This window comes from Trichosurus vulpecula, chromosome 5 (genome assembly GCF_011100635.1).
Source record: "Trichosurus vulpecula isolate mTriVul1 chromosome 5, mTriVul1.pri, whole genome shotgun sequence".
In the NCBI taxonomy this organism is placed as follows: domain Eukaryota; kingdom Metazoa; phylum Chordata; class Mammalia; order Diprotodontia; family Phalangeridae; genus Trichosurus; species Trichosurus vulpecula.
Genome location: NC_050577.1, coordinates 65,928,614 through 65,945,784, shown reverse-complemented (window position 1 = coordinate 65,945,784; position 17,171 = coordinate 65,928,614). Strand labels below are relative to the sequence as shown.

At 35.6% G+C, this 17,171-nt stretch overlaps 1 protein-coding gene across 1 annotated transcript in view; it reads right to left on the bottom strand.

The window, feature by feature from the left end:
• The window catches only part of MYO3A (myosin IIIA), a 265,783-nt gene that overhangs the window by 104,199 nt on the left and 144,413 nt on the right, over window positions 1-17,171 (bottom strand). Inside the window, exons 17-18 of the mRNA XM_036761365.1 lie at window positions 14,977-15,187; window positions 8,893-9,040 (exon numbers count right to left, since the gene is read on the bottom strand). Coding sequence (XP_036617260.1) covers window positions 8,893-9,040; window positions 14,977-15,187 — 359 coding nt within the window. The remainder of the gene's footprint in view (window positions 1-8,892; window positions 9,041-14,976; window positions 15,188-17,171) is intronic.

The window sequence follows — 17,171 nt, the reverse complement described above, 5'->3', positions numbered from 1 at the left end:
TGCTGTCTCTTCACTTATCTCAGGTTTTAACTCTTTATTAACCCTTTTTGTTTCCTATTTCTCAGTCTCAAGATTGTTCTCTTTGATAGAGAAAAGAGAAGTAAAATTTGAGTTGAATGGTTCTGCTTTCTTTCTGTCATCTATCATCCTCCAAGCCACCTCCAACGGCAGCCCTACTTTTTTGTAATCAATTTCTTTCTCCCAACGTACACTCTTTTCAATTTCATCTTATTATCATTGTCATTTCACATGTAGCACATTGGAGACCGGGGTGCTTCTGTTCAAGTATGGTGGCTCACCTGTGATTAGTGACTAAAAGAGATCATTATGGAAACTTTGACAAAATTGTTCCATTTCCTATCTATTTGTTGTTCCAACAGCTGCATTTCTGGATATTTTGGGGATGATATGGCTCATTTGAATCTCCTGGTACATAGTGGTAACTTCACAAATTCTTGTTGAATGGCTGACTTTCTGCAAACTTTCCCTTTTTAGTGCTTTTTGTTGTCTTATCAAGAAATATTGATTATAAGATCATATTGAGCTGGAAAGGATACTAGTCAGCTAGTCCAATTCCTTCCTTTCACAAATGAAGAAATTGAGGCTTGGTGAAATTAAGTGGTTTCCCCATTGTCACAAAGTTAGTTTTAAAAGAAATGGGGAGAAAATTTGTAATTCAAACTGTTGTGAAAATCAATGCTGAAAACCAAATATGTTAAATAAATAAATTGCATTAAAAAAAAAAAAGTTAGGGTGGATCCCAGAGTTTCCTAACTCTAAGTTAAGCACCTAGTCCAATACATCAGGGTGATCTCAATATTCTGTTCTCTTTCTCCATAGTGTTTTGCAAAGAAGTAAATATATTCTAAATCAATGTTGCCCTTGGATTCCATATCTTTCTGCTTAGCAAGGAAATAAATGGCATACTATCTGTTTTGGGAGCTCTTTTGGCCTCATTGTAATGAATGTTCTGTATCAGTTAAAATTTTTCAGAAAATGGTGATAAGAAATGTTAATATCTTTGCTCATTCCATTTATAATTTCCCAGAATTGACTGTTTGAATAGCTCCGATGTAAACTATTGCAACTGTTTGAAGGGTCTTCTCTTTGACTTTATGTTTTCCTTTTAATTTGATAATGAGTCTCACTTTTGCTTTAACAGACAGCTGATTCTAAAATGACTTCCACATCAGTCATCGACATTGATTAAAGTAGTCAATTTCAATTTTGGTGATGTTGTTCCCTGCTCACACTATAACTGATGACTTCCCATGTTCTTCTGGGGAAAAAGTGCTCATGACATATAGGTATGAGGCTTCTAAGCAATTTATGAGTACCTGTCCTCTCTCATTCCTCAAAAAATCCACATTGTCTAGTTCATTTTTGTCACCTTTCCCTATACTCACCCTTACACTGTAGTTACCAAGTATCAAAGTCCATTTTCACTTAGCTTGGAGGATCGCATCAAGTTTTTCATAGAATATTTTAACTTCATCTTTTGCAGTAGATGTTTGCATATGAGCTACAGTTACTGTTATTGTTTTTTGTTATTGTTATCATTTTTCCTTATACTCATCATTAGTACTGCAAGATAATATGATCCAGTGTAGCACAAAATTCTATCTTGGGGACTGGGTGTAGGATGAAACCAAATGGACTAAGTCTTTAGTTTGCCTTTCCAAGGAAGATTGTGAGTAAAGGCTTAAAGAAATCAGAGAGAAGGAGCATTGATCTATTTTTTCTAATGGCAAATAAACTAGGTGTACATTTTATTAAATTATACATTTAATATACACCATACATTTAAAGTAGCTATCAAATTATACATTTAAATAGGACACCTCAAAGCCAGGGAAATTCACTGCTGGTCAGCCTTACATGAGAAAGGCAAGAATTTGGAGTAAAGAATTAAAATTTGCGACCCTGTCTGGCCTTTCTGTTTGTATGGAAAGATATGTAGGAACTTGGAAATGATGTTGGCTTCACACCCCGAGTTCCACACAGCTTTTGTGTGTGTGTGTGTGTGTGTGTGTATTTTTCACAGAGTTGCCTGAAATGGGGTTTAGGGGCATTGGATCCCTAAGCAAATTCTTTGGAATAAAGGATTGTGATTCAGGCCTAGTTATGCAGTTAGAAGAAAAGACAGTATTAATTCAGAAGGATTCTGCTTTGCCTTACTTTTGCTCAAGTCCCTTAGCAGAATGTGATGTCTTGTAACACAGCCATAGACTAATGAGCTGTCAGCCTTCTCTTATCAGTGAGAGGCCTTCCAATCACTGCATTTTAGTAGACAAGAATTGAGATGGCTTGTAGGTGACCCTGAAAAGATGAAGCCTAGAACTTTAAGGCAGAGAGAAGCAACACAACCACATAGCCAGAAAAAATACAAAGCAATGCCTATGAGATCAGTAGAGCAACAGCTAGCATTGTCTACCTGTCAGTAATGACCATGATGCCAGTGTGGTTGTAGTCAACAGAGATAATGCACAGAACAAAGGTATTATTAAAGGACAGCAGTCCTGCAATGTCAGAGGTATGAGGTACCATGTACACTTTTGTGATTTACCGATATGTGTTTCCAATGTGAGATGTATATCTATATGTATGTCTTTGATGCATGAGTTTTTGGCTCGTGCATCTTCACACATATTCCCAGGCCCTCATTTTTCTAAGATATATACCTCTTGAGTTAAGTGCCAGTGATATATTGTGTGTGTCATGGCCACATGTATATTTCTTACATATTTATCTACCCATGCATGTTACCTAAGCACATGAGTATGTATAGAAAATTCTGGCCTTATATTTATGGAGGAAATGACCTAACACAACTTTGCTTACTGAGCCATTTTATTAAATGTCTTTGCTTTAAATTATTGCCCCTGGCTGACCAGTAAAAGTAAACATTGGTGGGGGCTTATGTACTATAGCTTTTGAATGGACACAGATCAACAAGGTACTTTGAATCTTGAGTAGTTTTTTTTCCGGGAATTTCTAGGTGTAAGAAGGATCGGGGAGGGACCCAGTTGCTACACTTAATAAACATAATATTACATATATTTTAAAGGTTATGATATTATTCACTATATTCACTTACTTTTTACACTTATAAGTCCATTTTGCTAGAGATATATAAAATGCACATTTAAATTTGCCATCTATTGAAAAATGATGATTGGCTAAGGAATGGATTTATTCTGAAATATATTTGACTACTTTAATACTTATCAGTCATAAAGTGATCTTCACTATTTGGGGATCTAGAGTACTTGATTTGATTTTAAATTGTCTTATTTACTCATTAATTTTACTTCTGAGAGTTATAAATGAGATGGTTTATAGAACGGCTGTGACTGACTCCCTTAGCATAAGTATCTTTTGTAAGTGTGAGGGAAAATATGAAAGTTTCAGGTAAAATATAAAATCATACTTTACAAGCAAAGCAACACAGATGCATTTTAAGGATTTAATGTGATACACCCACACAGCCTGAGTCAGAGGACTGGCTTTCTAAAACTTTGAAAATGTAAAATAGCTGAAAACTCAGGTATTTTAAAAATAATAAAATGAGTTTTATTTTTATTAGTTTTGGTAACAACTACAAATTATGTGCTGGAGCCCACACTCAGAATCTCAAAAGCTTTAAGCTTGAGGATATGAACAGCTGGAAATGAAAACCATGCACATCACTTTTCATAAGAGAAGCTAGAGGAATAATAGCTGCTATTGGTTCCATTCTATGCTGTAAATAGTCCCCTGTGGACAAAATGACTTCTGATGTTCCTCTCCAAATCCAAGTGTGCAAATATATAACCAGAATATAGAGAAACAAATCTTCATACAATACGAGAAACACATAGCCTACCTCTAAAATGTTATAACGAACTTCAGAAAATTTGGCAGCTAGACAATGAGTTTGCTGTAATGGATGGCCATACTGTATATATTCTAGATGTAAATATGGCATTTTACAAAGGAGATTAATGCCTCAGGCCACAAGGGAAGCAACTGCTTTGTATAACCCAAATAATTTAATAGATTTATTGAGTCATTTCTCTAAATAATGAGCTTCCACCAAGGAGCAACGTACCTATAGTTGGCATGAGTGATGCTTCTCTGACTTTAAAATGTAAACTCTGAGAAGGTGAGGTTCATTTTTTGCATAGTTTTATCATGTTTAGTGCAATGCTTGTGGCCCAATTAGAATAGCAAAGTAAAAATCAATATTTGCTTCCCTTCCCAAGGAAAGAGTGATATCCAGGAAACAAATTTCAAAGGTACGTGAGTTCCAAGACCTCCATGACTTCCATGAACTCAGACCTTTCATCTCATAGTGAAAAAAGATCAGAAAAGTATCCAAAAAGATCAAAAAACTACTTGGATATGATTCATTGCTTGGGCAGGTAATTGTAAAATTTGTCTTTCATGAAGGGAACTTTACCAGTGGCTGCCATCTGAAGTGTCTACTAATATTAGCATTTAGGGAAACAAAAAATCAAATATATGTGTCACATTTATGTCAGAGGAAATACTTAAGTGTGAATAAATCCTTTTGAAAAGTTTAGAAATATGAAGGGAAAAAGATAAGGTTTTCCCACTGCTACTACATTTCCAAGCTTACATTTTTAGAAGATTAAAAATTATATGCTACTGATGTCTGGCTATACATCTATATTTGCAGTATAAAAGGCTGAACTGCTACCTAGTTTGTAAATAATCTTATAAATACAGTTGTCTCTCGTTCTCAAAAAATATGAAGAATTTTGCCCTTGTAGTATTAATAATATGGGGAACCCATTTGTATGTGGCATTGAACTTTAAGAACTGTTCAGATAATGACATCTATTGGCATGGTATTGATGATAATATAACTCCGTTCTACTGGACACATAGTTAATAACAAGAGGGCAAGAAAGAAGGGACCAAAGTTTTATGTGCTATAAATATATACTTAAGAGATTTGCAAGCATGGTAGAAATGCCTCTTGGCTGGGTAGATGCAAACTGGAGTGCTCAAAAAAGACCATGAAGCTAATGGTTAAGGGAGATCTGAGAGTTGGGAAAATGTTCTATTGGCAAAATAAATTTCCAGGTAGTGAATAAAATTCTCGGGCAATATGCCAAAGGGCTGGCTACAACCTTGTCCTTACCAGAAATTTTCAACTCTATAGGGACATTTTTATAATGATAGTAAATGGGAAAACAAAATTCCATTTTCAGAAATAGATGAATAACCAACCTGACTAGAATCACATCAAATTTTTCTCAATAAGAAAATTTCCCCAATTTCTACTCTTTTCCCCCATGAACATATAGAAACTAAGGGCTGAACTTGGCCAAATGTCCTTGAACAGGAAGTAGCTTTTTAGCACATTCATGAAATAGGTTCCTATTTGGAGTTCCACTTGCCGGTTTGTCAGATCGGAACTACCTGATCTACAAAAGTGCTGACTGTGAAGTACGGCTCTGGTTGGGGAATTTCAGGCCCTGGTAACCCATACACACCGGTGAAATTTGTTGTTTCTTGTTGATAAATAATCATGGCTGCGATTATAAGTGACAAGTGAAAGTCTGACATTAATGAATTTACAGATAATTGTTCCTTGTTTACAGTGAACCAGTTTCAAGTGAATTGTAAATTTATTCCTTTTCTATCACACGTGAGTATGAGAAGAAAACACAAGGGAAATATTTGTATCCATAGTCATGTGTATACATTCAAACCAGATGGATCATCAGGGATATGTGGATTGTGCTTTTTGAGGCTACAAGATCATGTTACTGGCAATAACTCAGCCAATAGCATAGCTATCAAACCCGATGCCCATCCATTGAAGACATATAGATTCCACGTTTGCCTTGTTGGAAAAATCACCCAGAGAATTTGGATGTGGACCTGATAAGGTTAGTTTGCTTTTCATAATTCTGACCAGGGGTAGATTTTTCTCATTATGTTTGTTTAGCTATTTGCCTTTGGGATGTTTGCCTTTGAAGCATCCTAGAAATACTCACCTGAACTTTTATAGGCTTTTATTGTTCAAGAGGCCCAAGAATAAAAGACTATGAATTGTTTCAAAAGTGCAATTATGCCAGACCATGATAATCTAAGTAAAACAAGTTAGTTATTTAAATAAAAGAAAACAGAATAATTGGCTAATATCTGTTTTTGAAATAGAACATGCCATCAGTAAATAAAATGAAAGGCACTCACGCATGGCTGAAAACAAAACTGAAAAGTTACTTGGGAGCACCCAAAAGGACAACTGTGGAACAGATCAAACAAGTAGATTTGGCCAAAGATGTAAGGGACTTTAGTGATCACCTATTCCAGTCTCTGAATTTTACAGATGAGAAAATTGAGGCTCAAAAAGTTTAAAAACTTGCCCAAGGTTACCTGATGGTAAGTAACAGAAAGGGCATTTGGATTTAGAACTGACTGCCAATCCAGCACTATTTCTTATGCTCCATGTTGCCTTCAGTCAACTGGTAGTAGTTGAAGTCATAGATTTAGAGTTGGAAAGAGCTCTGATATTGTGTAGTCCAGAGGTTTTTACCTTGAGGTCTATGAACTTGTTCTAAAATTTTCATTTATTTTATTTTTAAAATCAAAATTATTTTTAATAACTATTTCTGTATGCTTCATTTTCTTTGTAATACTATGTATTTGATTTATTTAAAAACATTATTTTGAGAAGGGTCCAAAGGCTTTATCATACTCCCAAAGGGGTTCATGACACAGAAAAAGGTTAAGAACCCAGGATCTAGTTCAGGTATGGGAAACCTGTGGCTTTGAGGCCATGTGTCTCCTGGTAGCTCCTCAAGTGCGGACCTTTGACTGAATCCAAACTTTATAGAACAAATGTTTGGCTGCACTTGAGGACTAGAGGGCCACATATGGCCTTGAGGCTGCAGGTTCCACACCCCTGAATTTTAGTCTAATTCTCTCATTTTACAAATAAGAAAAGCAAAACTTGAGTGGTAAAATGATTTGCCTAAGGTTATTTGTTAAGCAAATGAAATTCAATCTCATGCTCTTCCAAATACAATAGTCCTTTTACTACTTAATTTTTCTTATTAATATATATTTTTATAACCCTTTTAAGATCCAGTTCCTCAAACCCAACTCCAGTGACCTTCACCACCATGATCACTGATTAAGTCATTATGATATATTATTTAAAATGAACTAATTCTTTTTCTTTCAAAAAAAAGACCTTTTTATTACTTATTATCCTTCTAACTAGTATTCTCAAAAAATGAACTAGGTACGACATCTTTGGTACAATAATTAATATTCATAATTATAGTCCTGAGACACAGAAAAATGCTGAAGTGCCTTCTGGATCATCATAGGAAAATTCAATTATCTTCAGCAGAATTTTATTGCTCACTGTATTTAATTGAATTTCAGTTCTTTAAAGAAGAATAATCCATGCATGACATATATGGTAACCTTTATTAACCAGAATATTTGACAATACAACATGCCATTCTGAGGCCATGCCCCATATCAGAGCTTAATTTATCTCTTCAGCACCACAAGGACATGGCTTTAGATTTGTCCATAATTTTTGGGAGGCAATAATATACATCACAACCAAAATTTTCTTTTTCCAAATTCTCCTACTCAGTATGATATATAAAATTCTTAAAAAGTCTGGACGTTTCTAACCCAAAGGCAACTATTCATCTTTAATCTATCACAAAATTACCAAATACAAAACCAATTTAGTAATGCTTGAGGGAAATAAAAGAGCATAATGAAAGATATAAACAAATATTAGATTCTAGACTATGCCTTTCTTGTGGTCATGGTAAAGACAATTTCAATGGTATTCCTTTAGTCTATGCAATTCAAGAAAGCTTATATTAAGCTATTATGAAAGTCACTGAGTTCTCTTTAAAGAAAAGTATTTTTTTAGGTTGAATCATAAATTACACATTGTACCTTGTTCAGTGACAAGATCAGTATTGTACTGCATTTGCATCAAACCCATTATCAGCGTGTTCTGTTGCCTAGCTACTGCAAATGTGAAGTTTAATGCACTTTTGATGGATATTTAAATTGTAACAGCCATTCAGCTATGCAGGCTTATAGAAAATGAAATAGTTGGTCTTATTCAAATCAAAATGAACTCCTATTTTTAGCAAAGGTTCAGCCTTCCTAGGCTTTATGGAAAGGCACAGTATTTACTGCACAAGGAGAGAGTTGGTCAAGTCATGTCCCTAGTCCCTCTAGACTCTTATAGGTTATATTACTAATGCCAGATTTTAGGACATAAATGAAAGAAAGAACATTTAGGCTTCTGCATCTAAGATATCCTGCATTACTTATTGGAAAATATGGGCAAGAGTTGCAAAAGGTGATCAGGTATAGAAGGGTTGCTACCTATATCACTGTGGGGAGTACTCCCATTACTGAGGGAATAGATTAATCATAACATCAAAGTTTGCCTCCCCTCTCAAATTATCTCCAATTTATCCTGTACCTTTCCTTTTTGCATATACCTATTTGCACATTGTATCCATTATTATTGTGACCTCTTTGAGGGCAGGGATTGTTTTTACCTCTATTTGTATCCCTTGTACTTAGCACAGTGCTTATCACATGGTAGGTGTTTTGATAACTTGACTTGTATACATATAAACATATATGCGCATATGTGTCTACAATATAGATTTATGTTCTCTCTCTGTATATGTGTGTTTTCAGAATGTGACAAATGTCTTAATGCAGGTTTAAGCTATTAAAGCTGAACTCAAGTGGTGTGTATTTGTGTATGTTTCTATAAAACACATACATACAAAGATGGATCTTCACCATGGGAAATGTGCATGATTTTTGTTTCTTCTGACTTCATTCAAAGTAACAAAATCCACTTCCAGGTCTTACCTGTTCCCATGCAAACACATGTTGATTGAAGTAGAATTGAATCTGTTCATTTGCAATATTAATGCATAGCTGCTCGAAGGAATTTTTTCTGAAGTTTTCAAAGCCAAAAATGTCCAAGATGCCAATATTCAGCTCACCATCAGTCCCACTGAAAGAATTAAGCAGGCATTAAATTGTGTTTGCAGTTATTTTGTTGAAAGATATAAATATTAATCAATAAAGGATATAAAACAACCCGTCTCAGGAAAATTCTCAGTTAAGCTTTTGTAAATGCTGTACTATGATTAGGCTTAAGAAATCACAACTGGGACATACATTTAAATGGTTTTTTTTCTTAACTGTGCAAATTTCATTCCACACAACATGGAGAAGAAGAAGAAGGCTACACCAACATTAGCATTTCAATGACATGGTATTTTTGCGGCATTGTGGAAACCTCTTGATTCTGCTACATGACCTATTTAAGAGAGGGTAGCAGCTACTTTAAGTTGCTTATGTGTTAAATCAATTTTGTGAAGGATTCACAACTTGAGTAAAATCTGGCCATCGTCAACCAATGACAAAATAAAACATAATAATCAAAGAAAGGATGATACCGTAGGAAGAGCTGAATCTGGCATCAGAGGGTCTGGCCTTAATTTCCAGATTTATGCCTTATGTCAGCTTAACCAGAGGCAAATCACTTGGCCCCTCTGGGCCTCAGGATTTTCATTCATAAGATGAAAGGGCTAGAAAGATGGTCTATAAGATCTCTTCCAGCTCTAAATTTGTGATTCTGTTAATATCTACACTTCTATTCAGTAAATACCCTATTAGAAAGCACCAGCTTCCATGTAAATAGTATATTTATCCCTGTTTTAAGTTAACAAAAAAGATTTTAAAAGTTGCCTTGCAAATAGTGCAGTTGTTCTCAAAGGGTATGCTGTATTGGCAGATGTGTTGAAGTTCTGGATGCTTTGATACTGCAGTGAAAAAAGAATTTAAAAACAACTTTGCTTAAAATAAATTTTACTTACCCAGAAGTATGATGAAGCATAGTATTTACAAGATAAATGAAAATGTCTAACAATAATATGTACTAACCTCAAAATACATTGGACTTCCATCAAAAAATTCAACAGAATGGCTGCTGTCACGGAAGAGAAATTTCTTGCCCACATCTCCTGACTCTACCATAGTATTGGCTACTGAAATATTAAGCATGCCACAATGTCCCCCAGCAAAAAATATTGTGCCATGAGCAAAATCCCCTAAAAACCAAAAACACCCTCCCTCAAATCAAGAACCATTGTTATAATGTATTCTTGGTTTAGTGGAATATGTCCTTGTATTATTGGCCTGTAATGCCAGTTCTTACCTAATCTAGTATAGTCAGAATGGCCAATTCTTATTATGTATTTAGAGACAGACTCAGAGTGGGGAACTCATTAGAAATGGCCACAGCAAGGTTGAGGGACAGAGGGAATATGAAATAAAGGGAAGAAGGGCCATATTTCTTAGGTAGCAACCTTAACCAATCTGCCCTGATTGGACAATGTTGATATTTAGTTTCACAAAATGCTGCTTTTGGGGGAAAATTAATTTAATTAAATGAAATGTTTTTAAATTATTCGGCCATTTTGTTGTGAATAGAAAAGTCTTTCATTCATTGTAACCATTTGCTTATATCAATTGCATAAAATGCCTTGAGAATTTATTATTCCATTAAGAAAAATTACTTGTAAAAATATCATTTACTACTTCCATAGTAGTAATTTGTAGTTATAATAAAATAGCAGTTTGGATTGAAATATTCTTTAATTATTTAATTTGCTACTTTTATCCAAGAATCTTTATATAAAACAAAAATACACAGTAAGGTCCATTTTAAATATTTCTGGGCATGTCTATGTAATGAAAAACACTGAGTTGAAAAAACCAAATCTGGGATTTATAGAGCATTTAAGTAAACAAAGCAGTGTGATTTCATGCTGTATCTAAAAGATGCTACAGAATTTGGTTGTCCACCAACCGTCCCTTTCCATTGCTCTTCTTAAGATGGAATTCTACTAACCAGGAGCCAAACCTCCCTGTCACCCACACCTACTCTGGTTTTTATCCCATCATTAATTAGTATAAGGATCTAGTATATGAGTAAATGTCTCTGAGTTTTAGGTTTCCTTTTTGAATGATTCAGAAAAGTACTCTCCAGGATAACACAATGTTGAATTTGCACCACACCTCTTTTTGTTACTGAGTATTCTGCTCCTTTTATAGAGGAGTACTCCTTCTATTTACCTACAGAACAGTAAAATTATAAGGAACTTTTGAGACATTTAATCCAACTCCTTGGTTTTACGACTGAGGAAACTGAGCCTCAGAGAGGTGAAGAGTGACTTGCCCAAGGTAACCCAGACCAATGGAGACACTTGTCTGATTCTCTTAGAAGGTACCCTAAATAAAAGATGACTCATATTTGGTGATTTTGATTTGAATGTAATGAAATTCAACATATGCTAAGAGAAATTTCAAGTATTTTAAACTGTAATTTTATACAAGTATATTGCATAATTTGTATATTCATCATTTAAAGCAACCTACTAAACCTATTAAAGGTTAAAACCTATTAACTAAAAAAAAACATACTAACTAAAAGTTAAAACCTACTAAACTACTAAAGGTCGGTGGTCTATGTCTCTTAAGCTTATTTCCTACATTCCTAAAATATATACAGCAATAATAATAATATATGATATATAATACAATATAACTAAAATATAATAATATATGATACAGTATAATAATAATAACAAATGCTCTATGTAATTGTCACCTGAGGAACAGCCTAGTCAGTCTGTCAATATATACCTATTAAGGAACCACTATATGCCAGGCAAGAGGCAGCTAGGTGGCTCAGTGTATAGAGTGCTGGGCCTGGAGTCAGGAAGACCTGAGTTCAAATCCAGCCTCAGACACTTATTAGCTGTGTGACCCTGAGAAAGTCATTTAACCTCTCTCTGTTTTAATCCACCAGAGAAGAAAATGGCAAACCACTCCACTATTTCTGTCAAGAAAACCCCATGGAAAGTATGGTCCATGGGGTCACAATGAATTGGATATGACTAAATGACTGAACAACAAATATGTCAGGCACTGTGCTAGGGATACAAAAAGAGACAAAAGACAGTCCTTGACCTCAAGGAGCTCACAGTCTGATGGCTAGGGGTAGAAAGGATCAATCACTAGAAAGATGGCTACTTGGAGGTGAAATTATTGACCATGCTAATTCATGAAATATGGAGATGTGGTGATTTGTGGTAAGAGGAGGGGGTGTTATAAGCAAGGGAGAGTATAATACGGAGTGGGAGAAAGAGCAGTGGACTTGGAGTAAGGAAAGCGCTGATTTGGACACAGGCTCATGGTATCATAAATTTCCAGCTGGAAGGATGTCAGACAAGTCTAACCCCATTCAGTTTACAAATGAGCTAACTGATGTCCAAACTGCTTGAGACTTGCTCAAAGTCATGAAAGTGACAAGATCCAGGTTTTGAACTCAGGCTCTTTGACTGCAAAATCCAGCACCACTTCCATGATACTATATTGCTTTCTGTTATGTACTCTGAATCATCATTTAATCTGTCTGAACCTCAGTATTCTTATCTGTAAAGGGTAAATATGGTATTTTGCCTCTCATGAATTGTTTAGAGCAAAGTGTTTTGGAAAACACTATATCAATATGAATTACCTGTTTGTGATGCTGCTGTCACTGATGATGAGAGACAGCACAGTGGATACAGAGACTGCAATGTTGTCAAGAAGATCTCAGTTCAAGTGTTGCCTCTGACATAGAGGTGTGGCCTTGGTCAAGTTACTTAAGTCTTCAGTGCCACATGCAACCCAATAGATCTGTAAGTTGTCTGGGTATAGTGTTTGGGTTGATCTGTTTCTGTCCTGGATCTCTTCTCTTTCTACATTCTCTCTCTCTACTTTGCAGCTGCTGCTCCGCCTGGTTTTATTTCCATGGAACAAGATGTCCCTTCCAAGTTAAGCTCATCACTTCTAATCATGCTACCATGCTGCTGACTGGAGCCTTGTTTGACATCACCTCCCTTGGCCTCCTCTGCCTTCCCATTGGAGGACTGGAGGATAGAGTACCAAATTCCTACCAACCTCTTCCCTTATAGAGGGCAGAAACTAGACTTTCAGTTCATTCCACTTGGCATCTGATGCTTTGCCTGCCTGGTTTCACTTCCATGGAATAAGATGGGATACCCCCACATCAAGTACCCCTGGTGTCTCCCTGACTTTCCTACCTCTTTTTGTGTATTTTCTCTGCCTGTTAGTCTGTAAGCTCCTTGAAGGCAGGGACTATCTTTTTTTATTAATTGTATCTCCAGTGCTTAGCACAGTGCCCAGCACATAGTAGGTACTTAAAAAATGTTTGTTGGATTGGATTATTGGTGACCTAATGAGGTCTATGGGTTTAATAATTTTCTCTATGTAGATGACTCCCACATCTAAATATTTAACCCTAGTCTTTCTCCAGTTTTGTATCTCCAGTGGCCTATTGGCCATTTCAAACCTCTCATTCCAAAGACATCTCAGATTCAACATGTCAAAAACAGAATTCATTATATTTGCCCTCATATCTGCCCTTCTTCCAAACTTCCCTATTTCAGTCAAAAATTGTTCCCTGCCCCAAGGCTCATAACTTCAGAGTTACCTTTGGTTTCTCATCCCACCTCACCCTACATGTCCAATAAGTTGTTCAAACTTGCCATTTCTACCTCCATAACATCTCTCCCAAATGCCCCCTTCTTTCCACTTCCATCAGTACTACCTTAGGTCAGGCTGTCATTACTTCTGATCAGGACTAATGCAATGGCTTCTTAATTGGTCTCTCTGGCCTCAAGTTTCTCTGTACTCCCATTCATCCTTCACATGACTGCCAAAATAATTTTCCTTAATCACATATTTAATAACCCCTGTTCAGTAAACCCCACTGGCTCCCAATTGTCTCTAGGATCACACTCCTCTTTTTGGCTTTTAAGGCCCTTCATTACCTGGCTCCAACTTATCTTTCAGACCTCATTATACATTACTCTCTATCCTCACCCCAACCCCAACACACTTCTTAGGCTTCATCCAAACTGGCCCTTTTCTGTTCCACACAAATGATGCTGCATCACCCATCCATAATCCTTTTCACTGGATGTCCATCATGCCTGAAACATGTTCTCTACTCACACCTATCTGAGAGAATTCCTCTTCCTTCAAGATGCAGCTGAAATGTCCCCTTCTACACAATTCCTTAACTGATTCCTCCTCAGATATTAGTTTCCTCCCTTGATAATTATATTACCTTGTATTTATATTGCATTCAGTCTGTGCATATATTTTGTACTTAATTTATATACATATATCAGTTGTCCTAAAAGTCTTAATTTAATTTTATACCAATAAAACTTAAAGCTATTTAATAGCTTTAATAAAGCTTTATACTATGCTAAGACTTTTGAGGCACCCTGTATACATACACATTGATATATAAATAAAAAAAATGTATATATTTATGCCTATACCTATACATATATATATATGCACATACACATCTAAATATACACATGCACATCTACACATGTCTACCTCCATATCTATGAATGTACATACACAAATGTTATTTCCCTTAATAGGATATAAGCTCCTTGCATCTTTTTTTTAATCTTTGTGCTCGTGTCACTTAGAACAATGCCTCACATATAGTGGGTGCTTAACAAATGCTTAATTAATTGATTGACCTGCTTTTTTAGAGGAAGGTTCCTCACCAGGACTTTCCTATACCAGTGACATTATATGTTAAGTAAAAAAAATCATTGATGAAATTATAGATTTTTTCAAAACTTCGTGGTAATGACGAGTTTTAAGGGAAAAAAGATATTACTATGGTAAGTAGTGGACTTACTGAGCCCTACGTTTGAGAATGAAATAGGACGATTGAGAAACAGCTGTTGAAATTCCGTTTCACGGGGACTAAATAAGAAGAAAAGAGGCCACACAGCTCTGCGTAGGTTGTGTGGGAGGCACACTTTTCTATAGCCCTTTTACCTTTGTGATGCATCATGCTTCAGCAAACTGTTAATGCGATTGACGATCCAACTGAAGAGGCGGCCGTACAGTGTCTTTGCCGTAGCGTCTCTGACGTCATTAGCCTTTTCCTTGGTATTAGGACGAATAATTGTTTCTCCTCGAGTCACCACACAGTGGGAGGTGAGAGCTTCTTGTAGCTCATCTGCCTGAATGAAAAGCAAAGCAGCAGCTGAAAAATAAACAAATGCTGCGTTATGAGAAATGCCAGCGATGGGGAGAAGCATAACAATAACGGTTGACACATCTAGGTCTTTGGTGCTGGCCCTGTGAGATAGGTAGTCCAGGTACCATTTTACCCATTTTACGGATAGGGAAGGTGAGGCTGAGCGAGGTTATGGGACTCACTCAAAATCCCACACCTAAAGTAGCAGGGCTTGGTTTTGAACTTACTTCAAAGCCAATGCTCTTTTTACTTCATCAAAGCTTGGGGGTGGGAGTGAGGTGGAGTGGGTGTGAATGGGGCTTTTTTCCCTCAGCAATGATAACAACAACCACCATAAAAAACATCACTACTACCACAACTATTATCACTCCTCATATTTATATAGCATTTGCCTCTTAACAACCCTCTAAAGAAGGTAGTACAAGCCTTATAACTCCTATACAGACGAAGAAATGGAGACTCTTGGAGGGGACGTCTTCACGATTCCATAGTTACTAAGTGTCTGAGGCAGAATGGGACTTTGAGATGATTGAGTTGTAATCCCACAGCAATAAAAAGCATTTTAGTTTATCTTCTTCTAAGTACATGATATGACATAACATAATGAAATCTAAATACATGAAGACCGTGCATGCAGAGATGATTTCGGTTTTTAGGAAATTTCTAATTTTTATTGATTTATTTGGCTTTTACATTACATTTGTTTCCAAATGTGTCTCTCTTCTCCCCCCTCCTGTAAGCCATCCCTTATAAAAAATAAAAAAGAGGGAAAAAGTAGGTCAGCGATACTAGCCAATATATAAATCATGTCTGATCGCATATGTATGCAACCCTTCCCATCCAAAACCCCCCAGACAGAGATAATTTCAAGGTAGATGCATAACTTCCCTTGGTCATTAGTCTCTCTCCATTCATAAACATCTTGGTGAATTTTGTACTCACAGTCTTGTCTATACTAGCCAAATGGGGAGTTTATTTATACAAAATCAAAACAAGCCCTAAAGGCAGCATTTGATCAAACAGATGGCTGCTTTTCTCTGAACAATGCCAGGCAACTGAATTCTGACTGAATTTTTCACTGAAGTGACAAAAATGACCAGCTATTTTGTTGTCATGGAGACACAGCTGTATGTGGTTGGTGTCTTCCAACCTTAGCTTTCCTTTTTTAAAAATGGGAAAATCTACAGGCATTTTACAACCAGTATTTGGTTTTTAAAAAACCAATATATGTATAAATTTTTAACACAATAGATTGCTGTGGTTTTTGAACCTCAGAGATTAAATAGTTTAGGATAGAAAAGAGGATAGGGATGTATGAGTAGACATATACATACATATGTATATGTTTGTATATATATATATATATATATATATATATATATATATACAACTTATTTTAAATATGCTTTGTGGTACATCAAACAACCCATAACACACAATTATCTTAACATTTACATTTCAAATTTCAGAGTATTTTCTAGCTACGGGTTTCAATTGTCTTTTTCTAGAGAACTGCTATATCTTGAATAAATATCTAAATATTATGGGACACCTGAAATTAATAGCAATTAAACTCAATGAACCAAAATAATAGGAATTTTTTTTACTATGAATGTAATTAAAATACCTTTCCATGACTAGAATCAAATTGGTATTTGGAATAGTTTTAATTTTACAATGTTTTAAAATGTTTTTAGTTTACTTTAAGCATTTAGGACAAAGGAATTCTGGTTATTCGGCTAAATTTGTTGAAACTCTTCTCAATGGCTTTTAAATATTAAATTAACGCATATTTTATGGGGCAAGAGAGTATTCACTTTTGTTTGTTTCTTCTCATTGTTATTTAACTATATCAATATTGTTATTGACTGTTAGAATATATTCCCTCCTCTTCCTTCTATATCCAGCTAGGTTTGATTTATACATATGTTGGTTTTGGTACCTACTACTCTAGTAGGTAATACCCAGGATGCATCTCTTAGAACTTTAT